Genomic DNA, 26,262 nt, shown 5'->3' on the forward strand with positions numbered 1-26,262 from the left:
CTGAAGAAGATAAAGAGAACTTTTACCGGAAAATGAAGATATTTTTGTTCAGAAAGAGCGCCGCAGGGACTTAAATTATAAGTAGAGGTAAGACAGCGATACTTATTTATGTTTTATTTTTGTGATAAAATGTGCGTAATGTGGGTTATTGTTTTAGAATGTGTTACAAATGCAGAAATCCATCATAACTCATAAACTGTTACCAATCAAATGACACATTTTTTTTCATCAAAGAATCAATATTTTTCCATGTACCTTGGTGAATTTATTTGGCTTAATCAGTCTCCTTCAGCACTTTGCAACGAGTCTACTCTGTAGAGTGTATATATTTGTAAATCTGACTCTGATGACGTCAGTGCCTCACCAGCTATGAACCCTACCGCACGTCACTCACTACAACCACTACCACCACCATATTTTACATCAGACACCGGAGCAGATGAAGGGCCTGCTGTTGGGAACATGTCAGTCAGTTTGACACATTTCGCAGCGTCCGTTTGAAGAACTCGTTTCTTTTTTTCGTGCAGTTTCTCTGCGCCTCCCTTGCGTTTCTTATCCATTACTACTGTGAACACCGCTGCACAAAGTTCCACATGGAGCGTGAAGGTGTTTTTCTACTTTATGATTGGCCTAGCCCTTTAGACTGTCAGGGATGATAACCAATGGGCTGCAGTAGCCTATGGTAAGGGCCGGATGATCGGAACAGACTCTTGCGCTGCTGATTTTATTTTTCTTCATGCATTATGCAAATATAACGAGGCAGATATATAAAATAATAATAATAGTAATAATAATAATAATAATAATAATAATAATAATAATAATACATATTATTAATATACATGTCGGGTCTGCCGGGCCAAACAGCACGTCGGCCCACCGGGAAAATGCCCGGTATGCCCGATTACCAGTCCATGTTTCATTCTTTCTCCTCCTCCTGTTATTCCTCCTAATAATCACCTCCTTCTTTGATTTAGACTTATTGTTCATCATAATCTTCTCATTAATGTAATCATTATCAATAGATGCATTCCTGATGGTGCCAGGAGCTAAAAACAAATGATGAAAAAATGAATAAAATCATCACACACCAGAAGTATGCAGCAGCTAAAACATTTATTTAGAACAACTGAAAATAATGTCCATTCCCTTATGTTTGACATCAACGATAACTGCACAATGTGCTCAGCTTCCAAACCACCAATTCCAGGGGCTTCTGTCATTTTTTTATTATTATTAAAAGTTATACGAAAACAAAGGTTTAATTTTCTTTGGTATGTAGATAAATTAGATTAATTCCTTTAGTATTAATAAAGTTATACTATAGCCAGTGTTAGTCCATGTGTTATGTCATCAGCTGGATCGTCAGTGGAGTGGACAGTAGCAGGAGATGCTATCAGTTAGCTGTTGAATGTCAGAAACTTTGGCACAGACAAACAATTTGTAGCAGCATGATGGCTCAGTTTGGTGGTAGATTCCCTCCAGTATGTACGGTGGCCCTGAGGTGCAAAGCACTACAACATTAACAAAAGCGCTACAACATTAAGGAAAGCGCTACAACATTAAGGAAAGCACTCCAACATTAACGGAAACGCTACAACATTAAGGAAAGCGCTACAACATTAACAAACCGGAAGAGGTACGTCCCAGTGGGAGACCTAAGAAATCGCTGATTGGACTACAGCTCATTTTTACTTTTGAACCAAAAGTTATTCTGGCTTTACTGTGTTTTTTAAAAACATGAATGTTCTCGGTGATCCAAACCATAAGATGCAGTCTAAAACGCCACTTAGTCTGTTTATAAGTTTCGTTTTTACTAATTATGCTTTTTTTTAACTATGTGCGCTGTGTTTCTGTACCTCAACGCTCTCGTCTGCTCCTCTCCCCTCCCTTCCCTCGGACCCAAGGGCTTTTATCAGCGACCAGCCTTATCACTACGTTTAATGTCTTTCCACTCCTACCAACCAGTGGCGCTTCGGTGGGCTGCTGCCTTGGCTTGAATTCAGGTGCGCAAAATTACGTTACATATAATTTAAGTGCGCACTTTTAAGGGTCATTTCAAGAAACTTGTAACATCAGGACCTTCAACTCATTATTCATTCTCTTCCCTCTAAAGGAGCCCTTTACAGTGTTTATTTATGCATTTTCCCCACTGTTTATCCCTCGCGCGCAACGCACGAGGATAAAATCGAGCAGCTGAATCATGCGTAAAGATGCAGCGTCAACCCCTGTATGCTTTAAGGGTTGCATCTGAGGGGAAAATGTTGGACCTTTTAGGCTTGATCAAACTCTGCCTCATTCACAATGAGGCCAACATGGATAGATTAATGATAAGCTGTAGTTTCATTATCAACTACAATAACATAAAAAAGAAAAAAAAATCGGTTGCAGTTACAACAACTCAACCATCATAACAAAGGTTGTGGAAATAAAATTATTGCGTCTACCTTCAATATCCCTCCCCCCCTCCCCTTAGCAGCTGAACCTCTACCAGCACTGACGCGTATGATGCCACACTCTGCCGCAGCCTCCGCTGCTGCTATATGTAACGTAATTTTGCGCACCTGAATTCAAGCCAAGGCAGCAGCCCACCTGCCACCTTACCGTGGTGGAGGGGTTTGAGTGTCCCAATGATCCTAGGAGCTATGCTGTCAGGGGCTTTAAGCCCCTAGTAGGGTCACCCAAGGCAGACAGGTCCTAGGTGAGGGACCAGACAAAGCGCTGCCCAAAATGCCCCTTATGATGAGAACAATTATTGGATCTCGTGTTCCCTTGCCCGGACGGGGGTCACCGGGGCCCCACTCTGGAGCCAGGCCTGGAGGTGGGGCACGTTGGCGAGCGTCTGGTGGCCGGGCTTTTGCCCATGGAGCCCGGCCGGGCTCAGCCCGAAGAGGCGACATGGGTCCCCCTTTCGATGGGCTCACCATCTGTCGGAGGGGCAAAAGGGGTCGGGTGCATTGTGCAATGGGTAGCAGTAGAGGGCGGGGACCTTGGCGTTCCGATTCTCGGCTGCAGAAGCTGGCTCTTGGGACGTGGAATGTCACCTCTCTGGTGGGGAAGGAGCCTGAGCTTGTGCACGAGGTTGAGAGGTTCCGACTAGAGATAGTCGGACTCACCTCGACGCACCGCTCTGGCTCTGGAACCAGTCTCCATGAGAGGGTCTGGACATTCTTCCACTCTGGAGTTGCCCATGGTGAGAGGCGCCAAGCTGGGGTGGGCATACTTGTTGCCCCCCATCTTTGTGCCTGCACGTTGGGGTTTTCCCCGGTGAACGAGAGGGTGGCCTCCCTCCGCATTCGTGTGGGGGGATGGGTTCTGACTGTTGTTTGCGCTTATGCGCCAAACAGCAGTTCAGATTACCCACCCTTTTTGGAGTCCTTGGAAGGGGTACTGGAGAGTGCCCCTCCTGGGGACTCCCTCGTTTTGCTGGGGGACTTCAACGCTCACGTGGGCAATGACAGTGGGACCTGGAGGGGCGTGGTTGGGAGGAATGGCCCACCTGATCTGAACTTGAGTGGTGTTTTGTTGTTGGACTTCTGTGCTCGTCATGGATTGTCCATCACAAACACCATGTTCAAGCATAAGGGTGTCCATATGTGCTCTTGGCACCAGGACACCCTAGGTCGCAGTTCAATGATCGACTTTGTTGTCGTTTCATCTGATCTGCGGCCGTATGTCTTGGACACTCGGGTGAAGAGAGGGGCGGAGCTCTCCACCGACCACTACCTGGTGGTGAGTTGGCTCCGATGGCGGGGGAGGAAGCCGGTCGACCGGGCAGGCCCAAGCGTACTGTGAGGGTTTGCTGGTTCCACTGTGAGACGGAGCTTTAACTCCCACCTCCGGGAGAACTTTAAACACGTCCCGAGGGAGGTGGGGGACATTGAGTCTGAATGGACCATGTTCCGCGCTTCTATTGTTGAGGCGGCTAGTCGGAGCTGTGGCCGCAAGGTTGTTGGTGCATGTCGCGGCGGCAACCCTTGAACCCGCTGGTGGACACCAGCGGTGAGGGAAGCCGTCAAGCTGAAGAAGGAGTCCTACCGGGGCTGTGTCTCATTCCGCCTACTTCCGTCAGTGCACTGCTGATGTGCACTGACCACTTACTGCCGTAGTGCCCACTTTCGACCGTTAGTAGTGTTCCAAAAGGAACACTTATGTTAAAACACTTACCGGAAATGACGGCATGACGTGACGAACGCAACACATGTGACCGCAAATTTTTCAGACCGCCAAAAAGACCGCCAAAAACATATGCTGGCGTTTTTTTTTATAAAAACAACAATGGTTTACGTTCACAGCATGTTGAAATTACATCGCCTCTGACGTCAACGCAGGATCCTCCAAACATTGGCTGAACATGAGGTATATTTGTGTATTTTACAAACACCTATCATGCACAAATTGCAGTGCAGCAGTAGGCTACACCAGTTGTATTAATCAATTACCTTTTCATAACAGTCAGGAGCAGTTCCTTGCATTAAGTTGATGAATTACTAAATGTACACAGCAGGTTCACAGACGTTTTACCATTTCATGTCACAATACTTAAATACAATTACTAAATGTTTTTTTCACTGCCTATATAAATGTTATGCAGGACAGTGACAGTAAGCTGCAAGTTATTATTTTACCATCAGTAGGCTACTTCAATGTGCTCCAAGTGGATAAACAAAAAAAAGCTCTATCAATATAAGACTTCACAAATATGTATGAATTTGTGCTCAAAATGTTAAGTTATCTTTACACTAACATACACCAAGCAATAGGCAACAGAATAGACTGGCCTATTGATATGTTCTATCATGTACTAATTCTGAATAATTAAGAAAAGACAAGGAAAACACAGTAACAGAACCAGATCTTAACTTTATTTTAAACAAAAAAAATTTAAACAAAAAAACATGATTAATTCACTTTCCTCTCCCCACTCACAGCGTCCTCTCAGCCCCAGAAAGTACTGCCAAATAAATGCCACAGTGCCAGTGTTGGCACTATACTTTGATGGCCACAGCGACATGAGGGTTGACTATCGCCTTTCAAGGGTGTCATTCAACGCACTCATGGATCTGTTGGGCAGGGAATGTGACCATGGCTGGGGCCCAGAAATCGACACCCTGATCTTTCTTTTCTGGCTTGCTACTCCCTCCTCCTACCGTGTTGTTGCCAGGGCCTTTGCCATGCCCCGGGCAACTATTCATCGGGTAGTCCACAGGGTGAGTGGGAAGATCTGCCTGTTATTTTAACAGGAAGCTCTTTTACTCTATCCAGCTGCAGGCCATCTGTGATAACGTGGGGAAGTTCCTCGATGTGTTCGTGGGGTACTGTGGGTCAGTTCATGACGCCAGAGTACTGAGGAACAGCCCCATATACTATCAGCAGTCCTACCCTCCACCAGGATACAGCATACTTGGAGATGGGGGCTACCCCTGCCTATCCCAGCCCATCAGCCTCATCACACCCTTCAGACAGCACGTTCGCAACCACCTCCAGGTTCGCTTTAACAACAGCTTGTCAAAGGCCAGGAGCATTGTTGAGCGATCCTTTGGGATGCTGAAGACTAGGTGGAGGTCCATCTTCTTCAAGGCTCTGGAAGTGGATGTGACTTACATGCTGGAGGTCATCGTCTGTTGCACGGTTCTACATAACATATGTATGAGCAACGAAGACCTGCTGGAGCCAGATGCTGATGTCAGGATTATTGTATTAAGCATTGTATGTTTCAATTCATACAACAGAGGTAATATATATTGTGTACTTTTTATCAGTTTGATAAAGTAGGTAGGTAGTAATTTTAAGGAATTTATCAATCATGAATTTGACATTACAGCTTTTGAAAGTCTGGAGTAACATAATCAGGAAAAAAGATGTTAAGGTGTGGTATAACGAGTGACACAGTGTAAATTATGTGTTACATATTTAATATTTAATTCACTAAATTTTTTTCGATATTAGATCTAAAATTGCCAGGAGGCGCTTCTCCCTGGCAGACGGCTCTCTCTCCCTGGCAGCCATCTCCCTATCCCTCCTGTCCTCCCTCTCCCTCATCTCCCTGAAAAACCTCTCCTCCCTCTCTACATTCTGACGGTGACGCCTCTATTCCCTCTCCACAGCCTCTTGGTGCCTCCTCTCCTCGCGATCTGCAGCCTCTCTCGCCTCTCTCTCTCTCTTTTCTCCTCTTGCTTTCGCTGCTCTTTCTGCATCTCCTGCATCAACTCATCAGCCTGCTTCTCATTTTCCTGTAAGGCTTTTACAATAGCCACGGTGTCTACCCGGCGCCTCTTTGGGGTAGACACCTCAAGAGTCACCGGTGTCACCACAGAAGGGGTTGAGGCCCTCACCACTTCCGGGTTGGATGAAGCAAAGAGAGCAGGCAGCTCCATAGATGGCCTGCTCCCTATTGCTTCATCCATTAGTGAGTACCACTTCCAAGAAGCAGCGGTGGCCTCACCCCCCTCTGTACTAACACCGGTACGAGGGTTCTTAAGGGCCTGTGGATGAACGACAAAAAAAGCTGCACTATTTCACTATCAAATGCTAAACACTAACAATGTATTTACATTTCTTACTTACAAATATACACTACCGTTCAAATGTTTAAAGTCTCTCAATCACCCTAGGTAAAATTCCCAAACAATCCTAAAGGAGTTTTCCAAAAAGATATGTATGGAACAACCTTGTACTAACCTTGTATTTCTGGACCAAATTCTCCCATCGCTTCCTGATGGCTTTGGCATCCAGCCTCCCCTCCAACCCCTTTTTCTTAATGAATTCCCTGGTAAAAACACAACAGCAGATCATATCAATAACCAGCATATGTGATCACGTTAGTTTGAAGTGAAGAACGTAGCGTAATACAACTGTTAATGCAATGTACTTACTCGAATCCAGTAAGGATTCCAGGGGATTAGCTCCCTAGTATCTTCATCGGTCCCTAAAACAGATCAAAATACCTCGATGAGACAAATGGAACTCACCTTGCCCGTCAATAGTATACGTGATATCCAGCATTACAACGGCACAACACTAAGTCACGAAGCCAGTTTCATAACTTACTAGCGTTCACACAGATAACGTGCTCGACCCAATGGATGGCTTATTACTGCTGTTACTTAAAATTAACACGATAGAGTTCACATGTCTAACGTGCTCGTCTCAATGGCTGGCTTAACGTGCTAGGTAGCTATAGGTAGCTACGTAGCATTAACATGTAACTTATGCTAATTAACTCGCCAAATGATTATATCAGCTTCTGTCAGTGAGGGACATGTAAGTGATGCATTAGACGAGAGTTCAATGCCTCGTATTACCACCATTACTTACATTTATATGATTGCGGTGTCGCAACTCCGGCTGTCTCGGCTGAAATGTCCGTCATTATTTTCAAAATGGGAACATCTTCCCGACGTCCTTAGCCCCTCCCTTTCCGGTTTGTAGTCAAGATGGCGTCTGGTTAGTGCGAGTAGGGTCCATTTTTACGCACTGCATTTTGTGCCCGTTTTTAGGGGGTCATCCGGGTACTTTCAGTGCACTGACTTTTTGTGTTACCTACACTACATACTTAAAACTAAGTGTTCGAAGTGTAGAAGTAGGCGGAATGAGACACACCCCGGGCTTTTTTGGCCTGTGGGACTCCAGAAGCAGCTGATGTGTACCAGCAGTCGAAGCGGCAGGCGGCTCGGCTGGTCGCCGAGGCAAAAACTCGGGCATGGGAAGAGTTCGGAGAGGCCATGGAGAAAGACTTCCGTACGGCTTCGAAGCGATTCTGGTCCACTATCCCACGTCTCAGGAGGGGGAAGCAGTGCAGTACCAACACTGTTTACAGTGGGGGTGGTGTGCTGCTGACCTCGACTCGGGACGTTGTGTTTCAGTGGGCGGAATACTTTGAAGACCTCCTTAATCCCACCAACACGTCTTCCATTGCGGAAGCAGAGCCTGAGGACTCTGGGTCGGGTTGTCCCATCTCTGGTACTGAGGTTGCCGAGGTTGTTAAAAAGCTCCTTGGTGGCAAGGCCCCGGGGGTGGATGAGATTCACCCTGAGTACCTTAAGGCTCTGGATGTTGTGGGGCTGTGTTGGTTAACGCGGCTCTGCAGCATTGCATGGACATCAGGGGCAGTTCCCCTGGATTGGCAGACTGGGGTGGTGGTTCCCCTATTTAAAAAGGGGGACCGGAGGGTGTGTTCCAACTACAGAGGAATCACACTCTTAAGCCTCCCTGGTTAGGGGTTGTGGAAAGGAGGGTCCGTCGGATAGTCAAATCTCGGATTCAGGAAGAGCAGTGTGGTTTTCGTCCTGGCCGTGGAATACTGGACCAGCTCTATACCCTCAGCAGGATTCTGGAGGGGGCATGGGAGTTTGCCCAACCAGTCTACATGTGCTTTGTGGATCTGGAGAAGGCATTCGACCATGTCCCCCGAGGGATCCTGTGGGGGGTACTCCGGGAGTATGGAGTACCGGACCCTTTAATAAGGGCTGTCAGGTCTCTGTACGACCGGTGTCAGAGTCTGGTCCGCATTGCCGGCAGTAAGTCGGACTCTTTTCCGGTGAGAGTTGGACTCCGCCAAGGTTGCCCTTTGTCACCGATTCTGTTCATAACTTTTATGGACAGAATTTCTAGGTGCAGCCAAGGTGTTGAGGGGATCCATTTTGGTGGCCTTAGGATTGCGTCTCTGCTATTCAAGGATGACGTGGTCCTATTGGCTTCATCGGGGCGTGATCTACAGCTCTCACTGGAGCGGTTCGCAGCCGAGTGCGAATCGGCTGGGATGAAAATCAGTGCCTCCAAATCCGAGACCATGGTCTTGAACCGGAAAAGGGTAGAGTGTCTTCTCCGGGTTGGGGAGGATGTGCTGCCCCTAGTGGAGGAGTTCAAGTATCTTGGGGTGTTGTCAGGCATGGACTGGTAATCGGGCATACCGGGCATTTTCCCGGTGGGCCGACGTGCTGTTTGGGCCGGCAGACCCGACATGTATATTAATAATATGTATTATTATTATTATTATTATTATTATTATTATTATTATTATTATTATTTTATATATCTGCCTCGTTATATTTGCATAATGCATGAAGAAAAATAAAATCAGCAGCGCAAGAGTCTGTTCCGATCATCCGGCCCTTACCATAGGCTACTGCAGCCCATTGGTTATCATCCCTGACAGTCTAAAGGGCTAGGCCAATCATAAAGTAGAAAAACACCTTCACGCTCCATGTAGAACTTTGTGCAGCGGTGTTCACAGTAGTAATGGATAAGAAACGCAAGGGAGGCGCAGAGAAACTGCACGAAAAAAAGAAATGAGTTCTTCAAACGGACGCTGCGAAATGTGTCAAACTGACTGACATGTTCCCATCAGCAGGCCCTTCATCTGCTCCGGTGTCTGATGTAAAATATGGTGGTGGTGGTGGTGGTGGTTGTAGTGAGTGACGTGCGGTAGGGTTCATAGCTGGTGAGGCACTGACGTCATCAGAGTCAGATTTACAAATATATACACTCTACAGAGTAGACTCGTTGCAAAGTGCTGAAGGAGACTGATTGAGCCAAATAAATTCACCAAGATACATGGAAAAATATTGATTCTTTGATGAAAAAAAAATTGTCATTTGATTGGTAAGTTTATGAGTTATGATGGATTTCAGCATTTGTAACACATTCTAAAACTATAACCCACATTACGCACATTTTATCACAAAAACAAAACATAAATAAGTATCGCTGTCTTACCTCTACTTATAATTTAAGTCCCTGTGGCGCTCTTTCTGAACAAAAATATCTTCATTTTCCGGTAAAAGTTCTCTTTATCTTCTTCAGTTTTAAAAGTCTCTCAGTCTCAATGGAGCTCACTGCCAGGAAGGAAAGCCTTCCCTGATCAGTCCTGTTCCAGCTGTATGTTTAGAGTCTTTTTAGTGCTTTACTTGTTTAGCAAAACTCGCTAATAAAACATCAATAACTTGTTTTGACTCAACTATTTGGGGATCACGAGCGGTGCCCCTTGAGCGCCCCTTGCCGAGCGGCCAAGGAACTGCCGGCCTCACCTACAACCAGTTCTTTGCTGTTTATGATCGGCCAGCAGCACAAAAACATGTTATCTGCACACAGTTTGATAACCAAAACAGAATTTGTAATCTACATATATTAAATTGTGGAAAATCAGTTCATAACTGTTTGAACAATTGAATTTATGATCTAGAGACAGGAAGATGCATTCACAGAATGGAAGTCAGCGCAGTTAACATGGGATTGCGCAATCCCAGGGGAGGCCAAGCTCGCTGCGTCCTCATCGGCTTCGCTATGAAGCGCCACCAAGGATTTACATGAAAAATAGCGAAAAGTCTGCGATTTTAAAGAAAATATGATCAAAAATTAGGAAATTAGATAAATAAAATACTTATTACAAATGACTGAGTAAATCAAAATTTATATTATGTTATTATATATTTTCTTTCTTTCCATGATGACAAATGAGGCTATTCTCTGGTTCATTTTGTCATTGGCATCCTTTTTTACACAGTGAGTGCACAGTAGTCCAATGTTACCCTACAGTATCTGGAAGACTGAATAGATCTGATAAGCAACTTACAATAACTTCTTATGATGATGTAACGTGATAATATGTGTGATTGACTGTGACACCTCTCTTTCTCTCTCTCTCTCTGATCTAAGAATTGTTGCTGTGCTGTGGTGGAGTTTACATTTTACAGTGTTAATAAATTAAGATTTTGTAAGTATTTTAAGTGTCCACTCTCACTAATTTCCATTAACCTGGCCTCAAGGTATTGCACAGTTGGTATATGCATTCAGTACACAAAAAAAATGTGGTGGGCTAGTCTAATTCAAAATGCCAGGGCCGATTTTTTGTCCCAGTCCACCCCTGGGTGTTGTTCACGAATGAGGGGAAGATGGAGCGGGAGATCGACAGGCGGATTGGTGCGGCGTCTGCTGTGAAGCGGGCGCTGTACCGATCCGTTGTGGTGAAGAGAGAGCTGAGCCAAAAGGCGAAGCTCTCGATTTACCGGTCGATCTACGTTCCTACCCTCATCAATGGTCACGAGCTTTGGGTCGTGACCGAAAGAACGAGATCCCGGCTACAAGCGGTTGAAATGAGTTTTCTCCGTAGTGTGTCTGGGCTGTCCCTTAGAGATAGGGTGAGGAGCTCAGTCATCCGAGGAGGACTCAGAGTAGAGCCGCTGCTCCTCCACGTCGAGAGGAGCCAGTGGAGGTGGCTCGGGCATCTGGTCAGGATGCCTCCTGGACGCCTCCCTGGTGAGGTGTTCCGGGCAAGTCCCACCGGGAGGAGGCCCAGGGGAAGACCCAGGACACGCTGGAGGGACTATGTCTCCCGGCTGGCCTGTGAACGCCTTGGGATTCCTCCTGAGGAGCTGGCCCGAGTGGCCGGGGAGAGGGACGTCTGGGCCTCCCTACTGAAGCTGCTACCCCTGCGACCCGACCCCGGATAAGCAGAAGAGGACGGACGGACGGACGGACAGCAGCCCATCGAAGCGCCACTGGTTCTGTGTCGTTAAAAAGAAAAGAGCATGAAACACAGCTACTGACTCTACCATTGATTTTAATTGGGACATTTTGGTAGCAGTGGAAAGACATTAAACTTAGTGATAGGGCTGGCCGCTGATAAAAGCCCCTGGGTCCGAGGGAAGGGAGAGGAGCAGACGAGAGCGTTGAGGTACAGAAACACAGCATACGTAGTTAAAAAAAGCATAAATAATAAAAACGAAACTTATAAACAGACTAAGTGGCGTTTTAGACTGCATCTTACGGTTTGGATCACCAAGAACGTTCAGGTTTTTATAAAACACAGTAAATCCAGAATAACATCCGGTTCAAAAGTAAAAACAAGCTGTAGTCCAATCAGCGATTTCTTAGGTCTCCCACTGGGACGTACCTCTTCCGGTTTGTTAATGTTGTAGCGCTTTCCTTAATGTTGTAGCGCTTCCGTTAATGTTGAAGTGCTTTCCTTAATGTTGTAGCGCTTTCCTTAATGTTGTAGCACTTTTGTTAATGTAGTGCTTTGCACCTCAGGGCCACCGTAAGTATGTGATGTATGTAGTGGGTAGTGTAAGTTCTCTTTTCAAAACAGAGCGATGCTGAGCTCCGATGTGGGCAGTACCGAGCTCCGGTCTTCAGAAATAAAAAACAACATGTAATCAAACAAGCAATGCAAAGCAAATGCAATCTATCTAGAAGCACAGATGAATATTCAATGTAAACAGAAATGTAAATGGAATCAAGATAGTGAAAGAATTATTGAGAATGGCCTAGCCTATAAACTTGGGGTGCAATAAAAGAAAAATACTGCTGTTTGTGTCAATTTCACCAAATATTGAAAATTCCAACTGCCTTTGACCCACCCCCCCCCCCCCCACACACACACACACACACACACATCTTAAGGGATAGATATCGTGATAAGAATGATTATTATGTTGAAAACATACAAAATTAAACATTTTATTCAAGTAACATATCATTTTACTTTGAACAGGGAACTAAAGAATGCCCAATATTTTATCACTTAACCAGACAATAAAAAAGGAAAATTTAGTCTCATGGACGCATAAACGTTGCTGAAATGAAATCACAAGAGTCTTTAATGAAGAGGAAGAAAGGTGTTGTCCTCTGATGGATAGAATCTGTTGATTACCGATGCGCTATAACTGTACTGAAGAGAAAGCAAACTATGATTAGTTGAGCAATATAGAGTTGCATCAAAGAGAGTATTATGGGATGCTGATGAGTTCAACGTTTCCAGAAACAACGAAATTCAAAAAACTTGTGAACATTACCCACTTTGAATTGTCTTCCCTTTCTTATCCACAGTTACTTCACCCTCTTTCCATGTTTAGATGATGGCATTAACAAAGCTTTGTTTTAGAACCTAACCCTTTAAACGTCACTGACCTTCCTACTGTAATCCTTGGTCTTAACGGCCTGTATGCGTGTGTGTGTGCGCGCGTGTGTGTGTGAGGTCACATGTAAGTCCAAATTGTTACTGTGGTTTCTATAATACACAGTTTACTGGTAATGGTCATTCTTCTTCTTTTATGCATCTATTAACTCTGTTTTACTATTTTCCCCTCTCCAGGTCAAGGACCAAGAGTTTCCATACAGAAAGAATTTTGCTCGTGTACTGATAGAGGTGGAAGACATAAATGATCATGCACCCTTCTTTACCAGTGCACTCTATGAAGGCTTAGTTTATGAATCAGCTGCAGTGGGATCAGCTGTAGTTCAGCTTACCGCTCTGGACAAAGATAAAGGCAAGAATGCTGAACTGCACTATTTCATTGAAGCAGGTAAGCAACTGTAACAAATGAAAACTCAATCCTATAAATGAATATTTTTAACACATTTTAATTATAGTTGTTTTCCCCAACAGGGAATACTGGGAATGCATTTAATCTTGAACCGGTTCTGGGAATACTTCGTGTTGCACGTCACTTGGACATATCAAGTATAGGACACTATGTTGTTAGTGTCAGAGTCACTGACAATGGCACCCCTGCACTATCTGCTACCACAATAGTGCGCATAGCCATCACTCTCTCTGACAATTCTTGTCCAAGGTTCCATCAACCTGAATACCAGACTGAGATCAGAGAGAATGCTATTATTGGGACCTCTGTAACCACAATCAGTGCTGTCAGTCAGTCTACCCTCACTTTCGACATCAAACAAGGAAACACGGAACACGTTTTTCAAATTAATCAATATAGTGGAGTCATTACAACTCAAAAGCCTCTTGACTATGAGAATATAGCTTCTTATACCCTTATAGTGCAAGCCACCAACATGGCTGGTATGGCCTCCAATGTTAGCCTGGTAATTCAGATAGTGGATGAGAATGACAATCCACCTGTGTTTCAGCAGCATCACTATCATGGCACTATTTGTGAATTAGCACCAATCAACAGTGTGGTCTTGAATTCAGAAAACCTACCTCTAGTAATCAAAGCACATGATGCTGACTCCAACCAAAATGCTTTGTTGGTCTACCAAATTGTTGAGGAGACTGCAAAGTCATTCTTCACTGTGGACTCTGTAACTGGATCCATTAGAACAATTGCCAATCTTGATCATGAGACATTTTCATCCTTCCATTTCCATGTTCATGTGAGGGACAATGGTAGGCCACAACTAACAGCAGACAGTCTAACTGATGTGACCATTCAAGTGATCGACACAAATGATTCACCTCCTCTCTTTAAACAGAATACTTATAAAACTGTTCTGCTACTCCCCACCTATGTTGGAGTAGAAGTTCTACAGGTATCAGCTATAGACCCTGATACTGATGTTCCAACAGACCTTACATATTCTTTGGCTGATGGAGTGTTGGAGAATTTTTCCATCAAATCCTACAGTGGGATTGTCTTAGTCAAAAACAGTAACTTCTCCAAAGATCTTTTTCACTTCAATGTCAGAGTTTCAGATGGCAAATTTTCAAGCACTGTTCCTGTGACTATAATTGTCAAAGAGGCTCTGGACTCTGGTCTAAGTTTTTCCCAGAGGGTTTACATCTCATCCATTAAGGAGAATGAGTCAAATATCACCACAGTGGCTGTGGTCAGTGCTGTAGGAAACCGTCTCAATGAGCCATTGATGCACACCATCTTGAATGCTGGTACAATGTTTGAAATTCGTCCAACATCTGGTGTCATCCAAACCACAGGAATACCCTTTGATCGAGAAGAACAGGACCTCTATGAACTGATTGTAGAAGCAAGACGGGAACATGATCATCAGCATGTGGCCAGAGTTCTGGTTAAAGTTCAAGTTGAAGACTTAAATGATAATTCCCCTGTGTTTGTTGGACTTCCATATTATGCAGCTGTTCAAGTAGAAGCTGAGTCCGGATTACCAATTTTCAGAGTCTCTGCAGTGGATGCTGACAAAGGTATTAATGGAAAGGTGACATACTTTCTCAAAGATGATCATGGCCACTTTAAGATTGACCAACAGACAGGTACCATTAGCCTCAAGAGGACTTTTGAGTCAGATTTGTCCAATGTGGAGTACCAAATAGTGATACATGCCAAAGATTGTGGTGATCCTCCCCTGTCATCTAGCATTACCTTTCCCATCACTGTAGTCAACAAAGCCATGCCTGTCTTTGACAAATCATTTTACTTTGTTTCTGTGAATGAGGATGTGGATGTACACACACCAATTCTGGGCATCAATGCCACCAGTCCTGATGGAAAAAACATAATCTACACTATTGTTGATGGCGATGCATTTCTCCAGTTTAGTATTGGGTTTGATACCGGAGTTATAAGTGTAATTAATTCATTAGACTATGAAGAAACGGCATGTTATCGCCTGACCATCAGAGCTACAAACTACCTAACCGGCTCCCATGCAGAAGTTGATGTAGATATTTTGGTCCAAGACATAAATGATAACGCACCTGTCTTTAAAGAGATATCCTACAGGATTGTTTTGTCTGAAACTGTTATGATTGGGACTCCAGCCCTTCAAGTTGTTGCCACAGACAAGGACTCAGAGAAGAACAATGTTGTTGCCTATCAGATATTCTCCAAAGAGCATAACAGCACAGATTATTTTCACATTGATAGTAGCAGTGGATTGATCCTTACAGCACGAAACCTAGACCATGAGCTTGTATCAGAGTATGACTTTATCGTCCGGGCCACAGATAATGGTTTTCCATCATTATACTCTGAAGTACCAGTGTTGGTTCTGCTAAAAGATATGAATGACAATCCTCCAGTTTTTAGCCAGCTTCTCTATGAGGCATATGTGAGTGAGTTAGCACCAAAAGGACACTTTATAACCTGTGTTCAAGCCTCAGATGCTGATCGTTCAGATTTTGACAAGTTGGTGTACAGCATTTTGTCAGGAAATGAAAAAATGGATTTTGTCATGGAAAGAAAAACGGGAATCATCATGTTGTCCAGCCATCGCAGGCAAAGAATGGAGGCTGCTTACAGCCTCAACGTTTCCGTTTCTGATGGAGTTTTTACCAGCACAGCTCAAGTTCATATTAAAGTTTTTGGGGCCAATCTGCACAATCCAGTGTTTGAACAGAATACGATTGAGGCAGAGTTGAAAGAGAATGCTCCTGTGGGAACAAATGTAATTCAGGTAGGTGTTTCTGAGATTAACTAAACTTCAAATATATTTGCATTTATTACTGTCTAATTTTTTATGAGAAAGAAAACTTTGAATGTCTTTTTACAAAAGAAATTCTTTACATTCCAGGTGAGGGCAATGGACACAGACCCTGGAGTATTTGGCCACGTAACTTATTCATTTGTTAATGATGTTGGTAATGACCTGTTTAGCATTGATGCTCGAGGTCAAATAAGCACAACAGAAAAACTTGACCGTGAGGACCCTTCCAACTTGGACATAGTTCTTACAGTGGCCGCTCAGGATCCAGGAGGGCGTGTTTCCTATTGCACAATACAGCTTACTATCTTAGATGTAAATGATAATGCACCCCAGTTTAGTGCCACAGAGTACCGAGCAACACTCAAATTTGATGTGCCCAAGGGGTTCTTGATAACACAGATTCAGGCTATTGATCCTGATTATGGCACTAATGCCAAGATAACATTTTCACTTTACAGTGAGGCACGGGTCCCTGTAGCAGACATTTTGGACATAGACCCAGAGAGTGGTTGGATGGTAACCAAAGGCAGCTTCAGCCACTTAAGAAACTCAATTTTATCCTTTTTCGTAAAGGCTGAAGATGGAGGAAATCCAGTTAGACACTCTTTGGTTCCTGTTTACATTCATGTTCTGTCTCCTGAAGCTTTTTTTCCTGACTTCAGTCAGCACCATTACTCATTTAGCATACCTGAGAATACACCCATAGGTTCAGTCATTGGGAGGGTTCACGTCAAGATTCCTCCTGGATACAACCCATCTTTACTTAGCTTTACCATAGTTAATGGAGAAAATAGTGAAAACAACCTAGATGGGGTATTTTTAGTAGAAAAACATACAGGGGTGATTAAACTTGATAAGCCCTTGGATCATGAGGTAATGAAAGGATTTAACTTCAAAATCACTGCTACTGCGCACCAGAATAAGTTGGATGCTGTGACTTGTGTTGATGTGGAGGTCAAAGTTTTAGATCTTAATGACAATAAACCATCCTTCGACACCAACTCTTATGTGGCAACTGTTATGGAAGGAATGACAGTTGGAACCAGCATTATTCAGGTCAAAGTTTACGACCCGGACTCAGGAGCCAATGGTCAAGTAACATACAGGCTTGGGACATCAATACAAGAAGAGGAAAAGTCTAAAACATTAGAACAAACTTTTAGCATAGACAGTAATACCGGCTGGATTGTTTCATGCAAAGAACTCGACCATGAGTCCAATCCCTCCTACATATTCACAGTGGTAGCATCAGACCTTGGAGAGACCCTGACTTTTTCCAGTACCAGCACTGTGACAGTGGCAGTGACAGACATCAATGACAACCCCCCCATATTCATGGAGAACCATTACTTCAGTTCAGTTCAGGAGGGTGTCCCCCCAGGCGAGGTGGTGGCTGTGCTGAATACAAAGGATAATGACAGCTCTGCTGTTAATCGCCATGTCACCTATGTCATAACTGGTGAGTATTCAAGCAACCATTAAGAAAAGTACACTCCATGATCACACACAGTCATCGTAAAATTACAGCCATGTAAGTGTACTCCATTTGCATTCAGAAATTCCATGTATTTTGTACATATGTACCCTTTTGGGATATACCTATGCTTTTGGCTGCAATATGATTCTAGCTTTAGTCTTATACAGTACAAAATTACAGATTGGACTCTGTTGTGTGTAGTTTTGTGTATTTCAGGGCTGAATAATATATTTTAGAATCTGGTATTCCACGATCACTAAACACAATTAAACCCTCACAGAGACTGTTCTTTATTACAATGACTGTATGGTTTGGTGGGCATTTATTTTAGCACATGTCTCTTAAGCTCCTACTACAGCAGTTCAACCAGGCAGAGGTTTGGACTTTCACTGGCTCCACTTGGATTGTACGACTCAGTAAAATTGTTAGATAAACAAGAATTTAGAAAATTAATTTGTCTAAGACAGTGGCAGTGACAACTGCATCGTAAGTAACTTCTGTGCAGAAGGTAACATTATGGCAGAAAAAAAAACAAGTGGTCAAACTGCTGTTATATGACAAATGAACAAATTGACAAACCTGTTTTCAGAGCCTTGCACTGAACACCATTCATACACAGTTGAATTTAAAGTACTATGCCATCAAAGATAAGACTGAAAAAGAACAAAACCTTTTACCTAGTAAGACACTTTGATTGAAAGGAAATAGTCCAATTTACACTTTTTTCTTAAAAAAGAGATACAGGCCTATAATTTCTTAAATGGTTTATTTAACCATATTTAAGGAAGTATTTTAGTTGTTTTCATATTTTTAGAACATTTAAAATGCCAAACCTTTAAAGATGACATGTTGTGAATTATGCACTTTATAAATAAGATGTAATTGAATTTAATTAAACAATGGTCTATTACCAAAATAGAAAAATAGGTTATTTGATAGTATTAATGGCATTATTTAAAGATGTCACTTTATCATAGCAATGGCTCTGCACAGTTACAAGGTAACTGTGCAGCAATTATTCATTCAGGTGGCGCAGGAGTTAGGGAGTCTGTCCTGCAATTGGTGATTTGCCGGGTCGGTCCCCCACTTTGACCAATTGGCCATACATTGGTGCCACTGATGTAGGGCAGCCTTACATCTGTTAGTCTGCACACCATTGTGGCTTCTAACATAGCTCACCCCAGTCAGAGGTGTGAATGACTGATTGTAGTGTAAAGCGCTTTGGGGCCGTTGGACTTGATAAAGTGCGATACAAGTACAAGACATTTACATCCATTTGTCATTTGAAATCAAAATAGCTATTTGGAATAGCAATCAGGCTTAAATCGGAGGCAACTGTCTGGGTCATGACCCAAAAAACAGAGAATTTGCACAGGCATCTATTAAGAATATTCAACAGCATTTTTGAAGATACAGAACAGGAAACAATATGTAAGACCACATTCTCTACATTGTTAGAGATTTAACTATACTGATTTAATGGTTTTGAATGAAACTGGCAAAGGACTGGATATAAATTACCCTTAGATAAAACAAATACCTTTCTTCAATTCATTGGGAATGGTTAACAATTTCGGGCTTTGTGTTTTCCAGGTGGGAATTACAGAGGTGTATTTGCACTCGGCTTGGTTCAAGGTGAATGGAAGATGTATGTAAAAGGGCCAATGGACAGAGAGGAGCGCAACCTTTACATCATCAATGTCACTGCAAGTGATGGACTTTTTGTTTCCCACACAATTGTGGAGGTGACGGTGATAGACACCAATGACAACAACCCCATTTGTGACCAGGTAAATGTTAAAAGAGCCATGACAACAAATGAAAATTTTATGAGGTTTTGGGGGGTATAATATGATCTTCTTGCTGATGAGGCCATATAAATGTTAACAGTGAATACCAAAGTACCTGCGGGGCGGTCAGCTTAGCTACTTTGCTCAAAAATGGTCAAAACAGTGTATTTTTCTACGTAGGTTTTATTTCTATGTAATTCATATTCTCCAATCAGAGCACACCATCAAGCAAACAGCCTTCCCCCTTCCCTCCTCCCCCCAGCTGATGCACCGGCTGTGAGTTGCGCTAGCATATTTGACTGATCAATGGAGGAGCAGCCCCACATAAGCCTTATTGTATCAGCTGGTACAGGTAGCAATCACTGTGTTTGTAACTGGAAAAATCCAGCTGACTGACGGCAAACTGCTGTCACCGTGGTGAAGAGCTGGCAGCCAGCTGCATAATGTTTCGCTGTCAGCAAGTTCTCCATGCAGTACTACGGTGGAGCTGGCTCCCAGCTACATATTCCGGTATCACGGCAGTGCAGCCACAGTGAGCTGCGGTACTGCAGTGCAGGTGCAGGTGCTGGTGCAGCTGCCTGGTTTTCCAAATATTGTTGTGGCCAATCAGAGCACTGTCAACTTGGTAGAGCTGCATATCATGAAGGACATTTGGCCTGACAAAACAACAAGCTGACGTTATTTTTTAATGAAATTCTCTGGAGAATGTATATATGCGGTATGATCCTCTACATCAAATGGTAGTTGATAATGATGTCATGGCAACGTTAAAGTTGTACATTGCTTCTTTGTTTTCTGCCACAAATAAACAGTCACAAGTATTGGGTCGATAACAAAAATTGATACTTAAAAAAAACGTTTGGTAATTTTATAATTTTTTTATGTGTGTATATGTTATTGCAGGTGGTATATACAGCCAGCATTCCAGAGGACCTCCCAATAAACAGTGTGTTGCTGAGGGTTGGCGCTACAGATGCAGACACAGGCAGCAACGCTCAGCTCAAGTACTCTCTATATGGTACTGGATCCCAGGACTTCAGCATGGATCCATACACAGGTATGTCTACTGGGTCAGTTTGGAAACGCAGTTGTGAGCCAAAGCAAGTCAAGTTTCTTCATGTAGCATTATCCATGCACAAAACCATCCAAAGTGATTTTGTGCAATTTAACCTATTTAAGTGGGAATATTATTAATAGTTATAACTGGATATTATAATTGATCATAAGTTATTCTAATCAAAGAAAAGCAAAATCAAAAATGTTTCCAAATGGTTACGATTAAGGGCTCTATAGAAGTTCTTTAGCAGTTTAGTGGGAAGTCCAGACCTTTTCAGTTTCCTGAGGAAGAAGAGTTGTTGTTGGGCCTTCTTTACCAGGTGGGAGGTGTTTGCAGTCCAGGAGAGGTTAGAGGAGATGTCAATGCCCAGGAGCCTAATACTGTCCACGTGCTCCACCACCTTCCCCTGTATGTAGAGAGGAGCGTCTTCAGTCCTCCTGGACCTCCTGTAGTCTAGTATTACCTCCTTGGTCTTACTGGTGTTCAGGATCAGACTGTTCCTGGAGCCCCACTGTGCAAGATTGCTGACCTTATCCCTGTAGTGGGACTCATCACTGTTGGAGATAAGACCCACTGCAGTGGTGTTGTCCTCAAACTTCACCACTGTGTTTGTGGGGTGGACAGCAGAACAGCCCTGAGTGAAAAGGGTGAAGAGGGCTGGGCTAAGGACACAGCCCTTCAGCATTCCTGTGTTGAGGATCAGTGGAGCAGATGTGTGTTTCTCTATCCTCACCACCTGGGGTCTGTTGGTGAGGAAGTCACTGATCCAGGAGCAGAGAGGTGTGGATTGTCCGATGTTGTTGAGCTTTCGAGCCAGCATGTCTAGTAGCACGGTGTTAAATACTGATCTGAAATCCATGAAGAGCATCCTTACATAGGTGTTGGGCTGCTGCAAATGAGTCAGAGCTTAGTTGAGTGCTAACGAGACAGCATTCTCTGTGGAGCGATTCTCCCTGTAGGCAAACTTCAGCCTGTCTTGGCCAGCAGGGATGGCATCCTTGATGTACTTTAGGAGGATCCCCTCGAAGCACTTCATGATGATGGAGGTCAGAGCGATGGGATGATAGTCATTGAGGCAGGTGATGATTCATTTCTTGGAGACAGGCACGATAACGGAGGATTTCAGACAGGCAGGAACCGTGGAGAGCTGTAGGGAGAGGCTGAAGATGTCTAGAAAGACCCCTTCTAGCTGGCAGCCTAGACAATTTAACCATCTCGGCTGACACCATGTCTGGACCTGCGGTCTTGTTGGCGTTTACCTTTTTCAAGAAAGAAGTCACTTCGCAGAGCTACAGGACGATGGTGACTGATGGTGCTCCTCCATCAGCCTCCTTCATTAACTGGATCTCATCAAGTTTGTTGGCAATTCAATTCAATTTTATTTATATAGCATCAATTCATGAAACATGTCATCTCAAGGCACTTTCCAACATCAAATTCCATCAGATTATACAGATTGGGTCAGATTATACACATTGGTCAAAAATGTCCTAATGTAACCCAGTTGATTACATCAAAGTCTCGACAAGCAGCATTCACTCCTCCTGAAGAAGCGTAGAGCCATGGAGACAGCCGTCTGCATAGTCCATAGCTTTGCAGCAATCCCTCATACTGAGCAAGTATGAAGCAACAGTGGAAAGAAAAACTCCCCATTAACGGGAAGGAAAAACCTCCAGCAGAACCGAGCTCAGTATGAACGGTCATCTGCCTCGACCGACTGGGGGTTAGAGAAGACAGAGCAGAGACACAACAAGAGAGACAAAAAGCACAGAACCACACATTGATCCAGTAATCTGTTCTACATTAGATGGTAATAGCGGGTGTTATGTCTTCCCTGGATAATGTCACAGCTAACAGAACACCAGACCAGGTGTACCTACTATGAAGAAGAAAAAGAGAGAGAACAAAAAAAGTTAAAAGCTAAAATGATGACAACCAATGCAAAATTGAAAAACAGTAGAAATCAGTAGGGTGAGAAAAATAGACCCTGATGTCCTCCAGTAGCCTAAGCCTATAGCGGCATAATTATAGAGGTAGCTCAGGGTAACATAAGCCACTCTAACTATAAGCTTTGTCAAAAAGGAAAGTTTTAAGATTAGTCTTAAAAGTAGACAAGAGTGTCTGCCTCACGGACCAAAACTGGGAGTTGGTTCCACGGAAGAGGAGCCTGATAGCTAAAGGATCTGCCTCCCATTCTACTTTTAGAGACTCTAGGAACCACCAGCAGACCTGCAGTCTGAGAGCGAAGTGCTCTGTTAGGAACATAAGGGGTAGCCAGAGCTCTGATATACAATGAAAACAGTTCCAAGAAATGGGCTGTACAAACATGGAAATGGAAACATTTAGCACCAATCGGCATGAATAATTCATAATGCAGTATATATCACTCAAGACCACAGTCTCAGCATTTATCTACAATTTAGGGTTCAACTAATTGAGCTATGCCTGTTTTAGGTTCCTATGCGCACAATATTTAAATTTTACATTAGACTAGGTAAGCTAAACCTGTTTAGTAACCAAGGTCGAATCCGACTACTCTACCCCCACCCCGAAAAACCTCCTACTCAGTCCTCCACTCCCCATTCCATGGACAAACATCCATCACTCTCATACCTTACAAATCCAGGAGTCCCAGTAGGGGGCATCACAGGGCGGGCTGGGCCTTTTTTAGGGGGGAAAACGGCATCCCCTCTAAAAGGTGGTAAAAACTGATGAGACCCCAGAGAAATTCCACTCCCGGCCAATCTGAGCAAGAAAACCACGTATTGAATCTAAAAATTAATATTACCCTGTATTTTAAGGATCTTTGGTGCCAATTAGATCCTGGTTTTGTCATGGTGCAGCTTTGCCTGCTGCACCATGGACATTCTTGGCAGTCTCCACCTTCCATACAAGCTCCGTTTCCAGACCTCAGTAATCATCTACACCTGTCAGTCTCTAATTAAGCCAGTACTCTGCACACCTGTCATCCTCCCTATTTAACCTCCCTTCAGTTAGCTCTTCCCTGTCGGTTCGTTCTGTTGGTTTCTGCTCAATACTGCTGATGACTCCTCACCTCACCTGTTCTTGTCCAGCCGGAGTTCCCTTCATCTCCGCCTGCCTACTGTGGTTCTGGTCCTGCTCTCACTCCGGTCCTGCAAGTATTCACCCAGTCGTGCTGCTTTTCCTGCTGTGGTTCTGGCTCCAAGTCTCCACTTTGCGGTGCTGCTGGTCTTGCTACCTCAGTGCTCCGGCTCCATCCTGCTTGCCAGCTCCAGCCATTAACAGCCTCCTGCTCCAGCCCTGGACAGACTGTTGGTTTATTCATCCTCCACTATCCACCACCTTCAATAAACTCTCTAAACATCAGCTGGTCTCTCAACGCTATTGATAAACTTTTTTCAACTGGAAAGCAAAGGATCAGGGAGCGTGCCTGTCCCGACGGAACTGTTTTTGCGGGATACATCTTGGACCCGTGGGAGAAATGGTCCATGGTGTGCCTCTCAGTTCTTTCTGTTGAGGACGTCGAAGATGTCTACTTATTCAGATTTACGATACTTGGATTCCTTCTTTTTGGTCTCGGAGGATATCTAATATATCAGCACCTTCAGAAGCTGCTGGCGGTCAACATGGCCTTAATGAGACTGCCGGCGGCAGTCGACGTGATCACTAAGGCGATGAATGAACAGAACTGTAAGCTTGATAAGCTGACTGCAGTGGTGGTACACAGAGGTGGTGAGATGGGATAAAACCTGTAAGTGTGAACGTTAACTAGCCCATCGATTGGAATATTGAAATTGGATCCAGGAGACAGCAACGAAAAGCTGAAGGAAAAGTTGGTTCAGCTTGTTTCTCATACCAAATTCTGTTTTTTTTTTTCAAATCAGACTTCCCACTATCAAATTCTCCCCTGAGTTGTTATGGCGACATCACACAAATCCCCCCCCCCCCCCCCCCACCCCCCGAACTTCCCTGCTGACATCTGTGGATGTTTTTCTGAACTGTTGGCTGCCGGATAAGACCAAGGACAAATGGCCTCTGGAGAGCTCCACGGAAATATAAACATTTTCAATCATACAGACACACATAACTGATGCTCACAAATACAGATGAACTTCACCTGACCAGTCTCAAATGTTGACCTTCTGCATATATGTGTCTCGTGTTATTTGTGCTTCTCGTGCAATGAGGTTTTTTGTCGGATGCTTCACTCTTTATTCGTGAGAGCATAAATTGTCAAGCATCTGTCTTTTTTTCTCCCTCCACTTCCCCCATGTTGTTGTAATCTTCCAAGGGCAGCGCCTTGTGGACACAGTGGTGTCCTTGGCAGCACGGCCTCAGTGAACCGTCTCCCCCCTGAAATGTTTGTGATGTTTATGTTATGGTGATGGTACTGAAACAGCAATTTCCCTCTGGGATTATTAAAGTATATCTGATTTTGATTAAACTAGCTCTGCTTGTGTGTGGTTGTGTTCGGGTTCATATAACATGACAGGTTCTTAAAGTAAAATATTTCATAAACTATGGGTCTTGGTGTGTAACCTGACTCATGCCAGACGTATGTTGCTCTGCCTAGCTCCACTCACATATATCTGGGACATCGCTCATAGAAAGTGATTTCTCCAACCAATTTTATGGTCTGGCCAACCAGGACGCAGGGCTGGAATTTCATAGATGTGACGTAGTGGAGACGCAACCATGACGTGAGACTGTTTTGATAGCAATGGCGGCTCGTCGAGGAAGCAAACATTGATGCTGCTATTTCTTCCGTGTTGTCTAATCTACCTAATATTGTTTCATTAAAAGAACATCAGAGAACGGCTCTGAAGGCTTTTGTTGGTGGAAACCATGTTTTCTCCCTTCTCCCGACCGGATTTGGCAAGTTTTCTTCCTGCGTCGCTCTCATCAGCGTCACGGGTTGGCTTCGGTGTGAGTGGTTGAAATAGCACGTCAATAAAGATGACAGACAAGTGGCTTATCCAGTCATATGCAAGAATTTTTGATAAGGCCCAGCCTTCAATAAAGGCAATTCCTATGGTGGTGTCCCAGATGTATGTGAGTGGAGCTAGACAGAGCGACACGCGTCTGGCTTGAGTCAGGTTACTTGGTGTGTGGGTCTGAAGCAGAAAGTTTCCATTCTTTATCATAACACCATACTGATCAACTTAATGCAACACAGCAGTGTAGATGTCATAACACATAAAATCAAACATGATCATGGAAGTTAGCGGAATAGAAAGGCTGAAAAAAAACAGTAACACAATATAAAATGAGTCTGTACGTAAATAACGCAAGTAAAGAAAGCCTTCAGGCCATTCAGAGCACCTGGCACATGTGAATCTAATCACACCTAAGTGGTCTGCTCAGGGTTCTCAGGCAACTGTTCTCCGTTTCTGAACAAGAAATCATAGTTCTCTGGTCTGTTCCTCCCAAGTCCTTTTCTTGCTCCTCCGCTTGAACAAGACGATTGAGCTGGATGGCAAAGATTGTTCAGTCCTGGCTCGGGCAAAGAGTATTTTATTCCCAGTAAAACGCTCCGTGAAGATGTTTGGTAGACACAAGGCTTTGTCTTCTGTTCCTAGAGTCTCTAAAAGTAGAATGGGAGGCAGATCCTTTAGCTATCAGGCTCCTCTCCTGTGGAACCAACTCCCAGTTTTGGTCCGTGAGGCAGACACCCTATCTATTTTTAAGACTAATGTTAAAACTTTCCTTTTTGACAAAGCTTATAGTTAGAGTGGCTCATACCCTGAGCTATCTCTATAGTTGTGCTGTGATAGGCCTAGGCTGCTGGAGGACATCAGGGTCTAATTTTC

General features: G+C 43.9%; 1 protein-coding gene across 21 annotated transcripts in view; it reads left to right on the top strand.

Annotated features, from left to right (window-relative positions):
- fat3a (FAT atypical cadherin 3a) overlaps nucleotides 1–26,262 on the top strand; it is a 359,084-nt gene that overhangs the window by 195,077 nt on the left and 137,745 nt on the right. For 19 of the 21 annotated variants that reach the window (XM_036133269.1, XM_036133270.1, XM_036133266.1 and 16 more), the window contains 5 exons: nucleotides 13,094–13,304; nucleotides 13,388–16,116; nucleotides 16,234–17,605; nucleotides 19,217–19,413; nucleotides 20,317–20,470. In XM_036133269.1, coding sequence (XP_035989162.1) covers nucleotides 13,094–13,304; nucleotides 13,388–16,116; nucleotides 16,234–17,605; nucleotides 19,217–19,413; nucleotides 20,317–20,470 — 4,663 coding nt within the window. Of the gene's footprint in view, nucleotides 1–13,093; nucleotides 13,305–13,387; nucleotides 16,117–16,140; nucleotides 17,606–18,459; nucleotides 19,414–20,316; nucleotides 20,471–26,262 lie in introns of those variants that run through there. The other 2 variants (XM_036133271.1, XM_036133272.1) reach the window with 2 other exon arrangements.

This window comes from Fundulus heteroclitus, unplaced genomic scaffold (assembly GCF_011125445.2).
Source record: "Fundulus heteroclitus isolate FHET01 unplaced genomic scaffold, MU-UCD_Fhet_4.1 scaffold_60, whole genome shotgun sequence".
Taxonomy (NCBI): domain Eukaryota; kingdom Metazoa; phylum Chordata; class Actinopteri; order Cyprinodontiformes; family Fundulidae; genus Fundulus; species Fundulus heteroclitus.